This window comes from Montipora capricornis, chromosome 8 (assembly GCF_036669925.1).
Source record: "Montipora capricornis isolate CH-2021 chromosome 8, ASM3666992v2, whole genome shotgun sequence".
NCBI lineage: Eukaryota > Metazoa > Cnidaria > Anthozoa > Scleractinia > Acroporidae > Montipora > Montipora capricornis.
Genome location: NC_090890.1, coordinates 35,648,766 through 35,658,898, shown reverse-complemented (window position 1 = coordinate 35,658,898; position 10,133 = coordinate 35,648,766). Strand labels below are relative to the sequence as shown.

The following is a 10,133-nucleotide window of genomic DNA, read 5'->3' as shown; positions in this document are numbered from 1 at the left end:
GTTTGATTTTCACTACATCGTATCGCTCTGCGCTTCTCATTACGACTCCGACTCCGACTCCGTCACTAGTGAAAACCAGTCTTAAGACTTGGCGGCTTTGCTGTTCTGCATGAAGTGACAAAAATGGCCTTTGTGGTAGGTATCACATTTTTTGACGAATCTCCAAACTTTGACTTTGAGAAGAATAGGAAAAGCTCTCCTGACTACACATTGTGAAAAAATGAAAATGAAGAAAAACATACACAGAAAGTCGAGAGAACAAGAATCATACTTAGAGGAAACTTTAATTTGTAATCCGGCTTTTTATTCAGCAGAATTTTATTCCAATCAAAAGCAGCCCCAATATACCAAAGTGGCCGTTATCCACGATAATATTAATGTATACTTATTTAACTATACATTTAAATGATTTATGTCCCTTTAAAGAGCTTTTGCCGGACTGAAGCTTTTATGTTGATATCTAAGCTTGTGGTTTAGCAACTTCCTCAACAAAGATCCGGGACACTGCATTCCAACCTGTTTCGGCATCAACACTTCCATATCCATTACAATTGCCGACCCAGAATCCCACGCGCACCCTTCCCTTGTGAATGTTGTTGCAGTGCCCTTCAATATGGCGGACGCGATGAGTATTTTGACCTGCCAAAGCTAAGTACACAACACCATCAATAGGGAGCGGAGCCGAGCATTCAGCACCGTTGAAAGTGAAGTACCATCGTTTACAGCAACCCGTGCAGTCATAAACTCGCAAAGTACCAGTCCAGGCCACATGAAGAGCTGTATCAGAGAAGTTCTTGGTGAACACGCAATCCTGTGTAATAAAAATCGTCTTATATTAAATGTATGAGCGGCCATAAAAGTAGCGATTATTTCAACTCCCAGAAGTCGGTAATAAATCACTATACTATTATTTCTATTATCATTTTAGTATGATTATTAGTTGCGCTAATAAAGTTATGCAAAGGATTCGGAAAAAATGAAATTCCAGAAAAGATAAAAATAAGGGATCACTAAACAAACCCTGAAGTGTAAGTTTTAGCCACAACAAATCCCTCTAAATTTGAAGAAAGGTCGGAATCGAAGATTTTACCTCGAATAGTTTTCCTTTTCTCTCTGTGGCAAATACTCAATTGTTTGATCTATCGAGCATTATTTATTCAAATGAAGAAATTTAATTCTCCTAAGCAGATTAACACATTTGTTTACTTCACGTGCACGTGAGTTTTGCACATTAAAACTGAACTTTCTTGAGCGACTGTTTACCAATGATATAGACTTGTCTTCCATGCTATCAAAAAAACAATTTGATTCTAATCATAATCAGGTCATTATCTTCAGTTTGCCATCGTTCACGTTCCATGCGCATTCCATCCAGGTTTTAATGACGTTAGCATGACGTCAATAAATTTAAGGCCTAATGTCACTCTTAAGAGTTTATTACCTTTGAAGCAAAATGTTATTAGAATTAGGACTTCATTACAAAGAAAGAGAGCAGTGCTTGAATGCGAAAGTCAAACACTAGAAGCTAAATATTTTGAGCAAGAGCCGATACAACGTAAATTTGATTTTAGTGGTGTACTATATTTCGGCTGGCCAAACCAGCCTTCTTCAGGTACAATGAGATTTTACATTGGATTGCTTGTATATACATATAGTTATATAGTAAATGGATGTTGACGTAATACTGAAAGAATGTGATAAGGGATGGTAGTTACAACAAATTTGAATTCAAATACTAATAGTAACGGAAAAATAACGATAGTGACTGGAAATAATAAACTGAAATCTAATACGTTTCTTCGTGGATATTAAGACCATTGGGATCAATTATCCTGCCTTTTGAAATAAAAAAAAAGCTTCCCTGGCCTTACGGATCGAGTCTCTGCTGGAAAATATTTTTTCGATAGGAATTAACTGCATGTCCTTAGAAATGTTGTGGGGAGAGGAGAGAAAATGTTTTGCGACTGTAGTAGGTTTGGATTTGGTGTTAGCGTTATCTAAAGTGCGGCGGTGTTCATTAAAATGGTCTTTTAAACGTCGTTAAGTTTCTCCTATGTACTGTATAGATGGCATCTGTTACATTGAATCATATACGTAAACAGAATGTACACTGACGACCTCATTGACGAGAAGACAAAACAATACCTCATACAACCTAACGTAAAACCAGGACGTTTTTACATCCTTTCCAAAGCACACAAGCCCGGTAACCCAGGACGCCCCATTGTTTCATCCAATAGTCACCCCACTGATCGCATATCCTATTTTGTTGACCACCATCTACAACCTCTTGTCCACAAACTACCATTTTATGTTAAAGACACTTATGATTTTCTCAATAAACTCCTTACCATTGGCATATTACCCTCTAATTCATTATGAGTAACACTTGAAGTCTCACCTTTATACACCAATATTCCACATAATGAAGGTATTAATCCTTGTGATCATTTTTTACGCGCTTATCCTCACAACACCATCATCCCTACTGGCACTACTTGCGACCTCATCCGCGTGATTCTCACCATGAATAATTTCACTTTTATGATAGCCACTTCCTGCAAATAGATCGCACAGCTATGGGCACTAAAATAGCCCACTCTGTTGCTAACCTTTTCCTTGGGTATTTCGAAAAAAATGCTTTAAGGACGCCTCATTTCAACCGCAGATACATCAATGACATTTTTATGATCTGCACTGAAAGTCCCGAAAACCTAAAAATTTTCATCTACTATATCTCAATAGCATTAACCCTACCATAATATTCACCAGCTCACACTCTCAGACCAATGTTCCTTTCCTTAACGTTAACGTCTCACTTACTAGGGACGGAAGCATAAATACAGACCTATACACGAAACCTACGGACAATCACCAACATTTACTTTATTCTTTTCGTCATCCTCTACACACAAAAAAGCCATCCCTTTTAGCCTAGCACTCCGCCTACGACGAATTTGCTCTACCGACGAAGCGTGCAAGATTCGCACAACTGAACTAACGACATTCGTATACCTTATGAAACGAGGTTACAAACGCGACTTTGTTACTAAACAAATACAACGCTCCGCTGATATTCCCCGCATACATACCCTACGACCTAAACAGATAAACAAACCTGAACGCATACCTTTCATAACGATCTATAATCCATCACTTCCTTCCATCTTCAACGTAATAAAAAAACACTACAATCTACTTCTTTCCTCTGACCGCTGCAAAACTGCTTTCCTACATCTACCGGTTGTGGCTTTCAGACACTCCCCTAACCTTCGAGAAGTGCTGGTAACAGCTAAACTGTCCCCTAATGTAACTCGTTCTAATTCCGCACTTCCTCCCGGTTCTTTTCGCTGTGGCAAAAACTACGCTATCTGTCCTCACATTTTCCATGGACTAACCAACTACACATTCTTCTCTACTGGCGAAACACGCTCTATGAATTCCCACATAACTTGCGAAACTAAAAACCTTATCTACATGATTCAATGTAACATATGACATCTACAGTACATAGGAGGAACTAAACGAAGTTTGAAAGACCGTTTTAATGAACACCGCCGCACTTTAGACTCGAACCGCGCACCGGTGGCTCAGTTGGTTGAGCACCGGGCTGGCTTTGTAATTACATCTGCAAATGGTTAGACTCTCTAGTCTTCTCGGATAACGACGATAAGCCAGAGGTCCCGTCTCACAACCCTTCAATGTTCATAATCCTGTGGGACGTAAAAGAACCCGCACACTTGACAATGTCGTAAAGAGTAGGGCATGCAGTTCCCGGTGTTGTGGTCTGTCTTCGGTTGTGTATCATGATTGGGAGGGTAAATGCTTGGAGATATTAGCTACACGAAGCTACTCTAAAAATCCGAAGGTAAATAAAGATATATGATATGATATATGATTTATTAGATAACGCTAACACCAAATCCAAACCTACTACAGTCGCAGAACATTTCCTCAATCTCCTCTCCCTACAACATTTCTAAGGACATGCATTTAATTCCTGTGGAAAAAAAATATTTTCCAACTCGATCCGTAAAGCCAGGCAAGCTTTTTTAATTCAAAAGTCAAGGCAATTGATCCCAACCGACGGGTCTTAATATCCACGAAGAAATGTATTAGATTCAGTTTATTATTTACAGTCACTTCCGTTATTTTTCCGTTACTCTTAGTATTTGAATTCAAATTTGTTGTAACTACCATATTTTATCACATTCTTCCAGTATTACGTTAACATCCATTTACCATATATATGTACATATAAGCAATCCAATGTAAAATCTCGTTGTACCTGAAGAAGGCTGGTTTGGCCAGCGTGGTTTGGCTCAATTCGCGCTAAGGTCTTTGTTTAACTCATGCAAATTAATGACTCTGGACTCTTAGCTTCTCTTGAGATCGCATATTCAATTTAGTTTCCCTTGACAATGGCGCCAAGATGTCACCGAAACGTCGGACGCTTTTATCGTTAGTTTTTGCCAGTATATGTTTATCTAAATCAATGTTAATGAGAAATACAGTACACCACTAATATCAAATCTACGTTGTATCGGCTGTTTCTCAAAATATTTAGCTTCTCAACTTGCAATTACGCCGATCAGCTCAAGCCCCTTTCCAATGCACACCGACGGGAAGATTGTCCACGGTTGCTTGCTTCAAAACTCTCAAACACTAAAGCCTGCTTACAGACTAATGGTTTGTGTATTCCGTTGCTCAGCTCACCTTAATCAGGCCATTATCTCTGCTATCGTCGTTTTTCCAGGCGCACTCCTTCCAGTTCCTGAAGGGCATCACACCTGAAGGTCTACTGGCCTCAGTCTCTCCTCGCTCTCCTTTTTGACCGGGAGGACCCTGGACACCAGCCGCTCCACTTTGTCCCTGATCCCCTTTTAACCCGTCACGGCCGTCCCGTCCATCGCGGCCTGGGAATCCTGGGGATCCAGGCTTGCCATGCAAGCCGGGAATACCACAGCGGCAAATCGACGAGACTTGCTGGATCGGAAAGCAAACAAAACTTACTGATATCTTTATCTATCTGGTGATTGATTACTCTTAAAGTTGTAAGCACATTAGCTTGATGTTGCAGCTGAAGAAACCTTTCCATTTTAGAATAAAATACAAACAGCGGTGATAAACATTTTTTTAAAAAAATGCAGTTTATATTAACTTGATGTGTGTGTACTGAATAAAAGAAACATTGTATATCCAAGAGCTAAAGCCCACCATAAATTCAAACGTTAGCAGTTAGGAGTTTTTTTTTTTCTGTTAGCTTTATTGGGTACTTCTCTTATAATATATAATATACACACGAAACGACGAAAAGCAAATAAATAAGAAAGAAAAAAAAAAGAAAGAAAGAAGCAAAACCCAACAGGGACAGGTGCAACGGGACTAACGTCCCATGCGAGGCACCATCCCTAGAATAAGACCAAAATTAAAATGAAATAAATAGCCAAACATTCGTTTGAAAAAATCAAGAGTGGCATGAGAACGTAGGGACTCAGGCAGGGGTAATTGATTTCATTGAATTTGTGGACAAAACGTTAAAACGGCAGTAGGCGAGGGAAAACTTGTTGGGGGTGCTACCTTACCAACATAGGAAACCTCCATTAAAACAGAAAAATAACCTTAAACCACAGAATATAATGTTTACAATTAAAATTTTTCAAACTTTTTCCAATGAAAGCGTTTGTATCTGGATGGAATGAATTTCAAAAACGCTTGCTTTGGCTTTCAAAAATTTTGTGACATGCGTGGTTGCCCAATTGTTCTGACACAACGAGCCTTTGTTCTGAAACAATAGGGCAACCACGACACGTCACAATTATTCGAGATGACCGCACCCGGAAAATTTGAAAGCCAAAGCAAGCGGGTACAAAAGCCTTAATTGGAAAAAGTTTGAACAATTTAGAATGTAAACATTATGTTCTGTGGTTTAAAGTTGTTTTCTTGTTTTAGTGGAGGTTCCCTTTTAATTAACTATTCTTTTAAAGTACGGCCCGTGAAGTAGATGTTTGCAAAGAGGAGTGCGTAGATTAAAGGACTTTTAGTACTTTGTCTTGTACGACCGTAACAAACAAAAGATACGTAGTTCAGGACATCTAAATCAGTACTACAGTAAAGGCATTTATCAAAAAAGACCAAGTCTTTGAGTTCGCGATCTAGAGAAAGTGGAAGTAAGTCTAGCATGGCTGTGTGACGTCGCCAAAACATTTCTTGTAGTGCACTGGGAAAGCTTCAGGATTTTAACACGGTGAGAACGAAGGCGAGAAGGAACGCACGATATACCGAACTTGCTGTTATCCGAAGTATTCCTTTTTTATTGGCTAGTTGTGAGAGAATGTCCGCGCCCCATACTCCAGCTGAGAAACTTTAAATGGCATTTAATTCAGCTATGACAAGCCTTGAGATAAAATGACATTATGATCATGTCATAATGTTTGTTTTTATTTCATTCAAAATGGAGTTAGTTGGTATAATTATTTGCTTACGTTGTCATTGCAAGACGGGCCACCAGTATTGTTATCCCCCGCTGCAAAACTCTTATACGAAAGTGACATGAAAAGTAGCGTCAGCAAGATCCAAGACATTTTGATGAGGATAGAAGTTATTTCTTCTCTCTGATATTCTGTGGGAAAAGAGAAAATTGAAGTAAGATCCAAATAGATTTTTTGCATTACCTGCATCTGCAGTGGTTGCAATAATTTCAATTTTCCCATGATTTTTCCCTTTTAGAGTATAGCGATATACGCTTGATGTTACGGTAAAAAAAAAGTAAATGCTTTGTTTATTGTGGAAGTGCGCTTGGCCATCAAGCTGCTCACGGGCACACCATTTTTAATAACCTGAAAGAAACAATTCAAACTAAAAAGAAACATGATTAAGAAACCTCAAACTGGCAGGAGGCTTTAGGTATCCACCCCCACCAAAACTCAAACTTGTTCTTAAGCCCAAACCTTAAGTAGACTTTAATGTACCGGACCAAAGTGGTAGAAGAGAAAAGAACCATTGTTATTCTGATTTGGCGTTGTTGATTAGATATTGTTATGTTCTCTTTGTTCTTTTGTTTATTCAATTTGGCAATTCAAACATCCAATTCGGCAATTCAGACATTGAATTCGTCATTGTTTGTCTGAATTTAACAATGCAGGAGAGAATGCTTGAATTGAAGGATTGGACTTAGGAACAACAAGTTTATGAGGCAATCAGTAGACTATTTGCAAGGCGCGGTAGAGTTGAACCTGGAACAACCGGAAACAAATCCATACCAGAGGCTAGAACGGGATTTGAATCTGTGTCAGCCGCATGCAAATGCGACGGCCTAACCACTGGACCACGCAACCTCTGCTAAATGGAATGACATATGTACAGAAAATTTTTTTTCCAACTTTCATTTCGTGTCCATTCCGTAATTCAATAACACGCAAGTAATCTTGAAATCATTTCAGCATTCACCTGCTATGTAACTTGAACTTGCAACCGACCAGATCCCAGCTGGTTGAGGATATTTCAGTTGGCAGAGAAAGTCTAGCACAAAATCACGGTAATGGGATCGAATCCATATTCAAGGCCTGGATGCATTTTTTCAAGCTTGCTTGCAACTGCTTCTGGTTCTGATCTAACATTAACAAGACGCCTATAAGGGCGTATCCGTGGGATGCGCAAGAACAGTTAACACAAATTGTCCAGTTACAGTGAACTTCAGCTAAGGGTAAGCTTCGGAGAATGGCGAGAGATTACCAGAAAGATAAATCTGTAATTCAATTTGAAGTTGTTTGTTGTAAAAACTCTTATTATTAATGTTACGAAATTTGTGAATGCAAAAAAACGAAGCCCTATTGGGGGTTATCAGGATACGGGATATTTAGGTAACAAATTATAGGGGTACGGGATATTTGGGGGGGGGGGGGGGAGAATTGACGAGATACGGGATATTTTAACAAAAAGGCACGCAGGCACGCATTGCGTACGTGTCGTAGTCCAATAACTTGACAGTGTTTTTTTCCATAACTGTCAACTGAGCTACGTTTTGAGATTCAAGTTGTCTTTGCGTAATATGTAGCTCTAATAAAGGGTTAATAGTCTTTCCGAAAGTGCAATTTATTTATCCAAGGGCACGCTGCAATGTGCATTTTACACTTAAGAAGTCATGACCTTCAGTTGCGAGTTCAAGTTGTATCCCGAACGACATCGATGAAATGATTTTAAGAATATATGAAATGTTATATATTTGAACTGCGGAAGAAACAACAAATGAAGACAGATGATCACAGTTAACTAGTGAAAACCTTAAACAGTTGCAAGTAAGCTTGAAAAATCCAGGCTTTGAACGGGATTCGATCCAATGACCGAGTTAATGCGCTGTACTTGCTCTTTTAACTGAAATATGCTGCAAGCTGGTCAATTGCATCATCACAGGGTTTGGGTTGCTTCTGCATGCATAGGCTGCATTTTCATCTGAGCGCGTGACCAGCCTTAAAGTGATTTCTAGTGAAATATTGATCATCGCAGCGAAAGAAGTTAAAGCCTGAAAAGTTCACGCTTGAATGGGATTCGAACCCGACCTGTGCGATACTAGAGCAGTACTCTACCAGTTGAGCTATCAAGCCATCTGGGAGGTGGTCATTATCTGAGTTCATATTGAGCCTGTATATGATACAGCTGTGAAGAAAGCTTTAAGTTAATATACCAAAAACAAAAATTTCTTCTGGCATATATTGTTAAGGACGGTGCCTATCACTGTTATTGCGCATACGTTCTGCGCATTTCGAGATACTAGGGTTTCCTACCGGTGATGCTCACTAATACAGGCATGTTTTTGCGCGGTTTAAAACTATCCGGAGAAAGTAGATCTTAGCAAGTAGTCTTGTTATCCAGAAAGAAAATTGGGGGTAACCATGCATTTTTGAGAGATAGTTAAGCTTCAATTTGAGAAAGAACGCCATACATTGCTTTGTATTTTAAAGCTTTTTTCAAATATTATCTTGAAAAAATACGTGGTTACCCCCAAATTTCCTTTTGGATTTCGATGGCACTTGTTAAGATCTTCATTTCCTGCATAATCATAAATCGGGGCAAAAATACTTTTGAATTAATAGGCGCCGTCCTTAATTAGCCTATCAAAGGCTTTTAAATGTGTGTTTATTTTTTTAATCATACTAGTAAGCTATATAATAATTATATTGAGAGACGTATGGAAGAAGAAATTGCGCAATCTCTCGCCAACAATGAAAGAATACGATGTTTTCGACAGGAAGTCAGCTGACTTCAGGTATAATCATTGATCGAGGAGTAAAAGCTCTTAAAGCACAACTTGCCGTGAAAATGAATGTGAACTGGAGTAGATTTGGTCTCTGAACATCAAAGCACGCGCGGTGCTTGTGGTTGATCAGGTGTTACACGCTAGCAGCGGGACACAGACACCACTTCTGTATGACGTAATCGAAAACCTTTGCAGAGTTCTTAATCTGGCAGCAACGCACATGTACCGTTTATTTTTAGGTTAATTTTATCAAGTGTCTGACTCTCACAAGAGCCTTGTCGGTTAGTCATAAGTCTTACATGTTAAATCATGAATGATCCTTTCCATTAGGAAAACGATAAATTACAGTTTCGGTAGCCCACGAGAATTATCCACGTGATACTTCCCTTACGTTATGCAAACACTATCGATTCCTTGCTTCTGAAGGAAACGACAAGCAAGGCTGTTTCGAGAAAAAGACGATGTTATAACTGACGTGAGTTAGAGCTCCTTACTGGAACACTCAAAAACAAGAGATACAAAACGTCCTACCTGAAACTACCTGTGAGTGTACGTTTCCTTAATTTTCGTACCTTCTCAATCAAACAAATCACTGTAGAAGATCCGACGCTCACGAACAACTCAGAAGAGTGAGTTGGGTTCAACCTTTCCTAGCATTAAAATAGATCAGTATGACTGTGTCCAATGGACTTTGTACAAGAAACATTCTTTGAGCATTTAACGAGTTCACTCCCCTGAGATCAAAGTCCCAGCGCCTACAAACAACAATTCATAAAAGTCAGTTGAGTTCAGCGAGTCTCATAGCGTAAAAATAGATCAGTATGAAGAAACAAGGATGGACTTCAGACAAGAAACATTCATAACAAGTCAACACTCT

The 10,133-nt window shown here is 39.1% G+C and overlaps 1 protein-coding gene across 3 annotated transcripts; it reads right to left on the bottom strand.

Annotated features, from left to right (window-relative positions):
* Positions 1 to 268: 268 nt before the first annotated feature.
* LOC138060515 (collagen triple helix repeat-containing protein 1-like) lies at positions 269 to 9,891 on the bottom strand. Of its 3 annotated transcripts, none has more exons than XM_068906317.1 (4): positions 9,788 to 9,891; positions 6,486 to 6,622; positions 4,717 to 4,986; positions 269 to 811 (listed from the first exon to the last, which is right to left on the bottom strand). In XM_068906317.1, exons 2-4 carry the CDS (start codon positions 6,582 to 6,584, stop codon positions 461 to 463), a joined length of 720 nt encoding a protein of 239 aa, XP_068762418.1. In that variant the 5' UTR covers positions 6,585 to 6,622; positions 9,788 to 9,891; the 3' UTR covers positions 269 to 460. The 3 variants fall into 3 exon arrangements, with proteins under 3 accessions (XP_068762418.1, XP_068762419.1, XP_068762420.1); XM_068906318.1 differs by having other exon boundaries at positions 9,829 to 9,874; XM_068906319.1 differs by lacking the exon at positions 9,788 to 9,891 and adding an exon at positions 7,450 to 7,601.
* Positions 9,892 to 10,133: the final 242 nt, after the last annotated feature.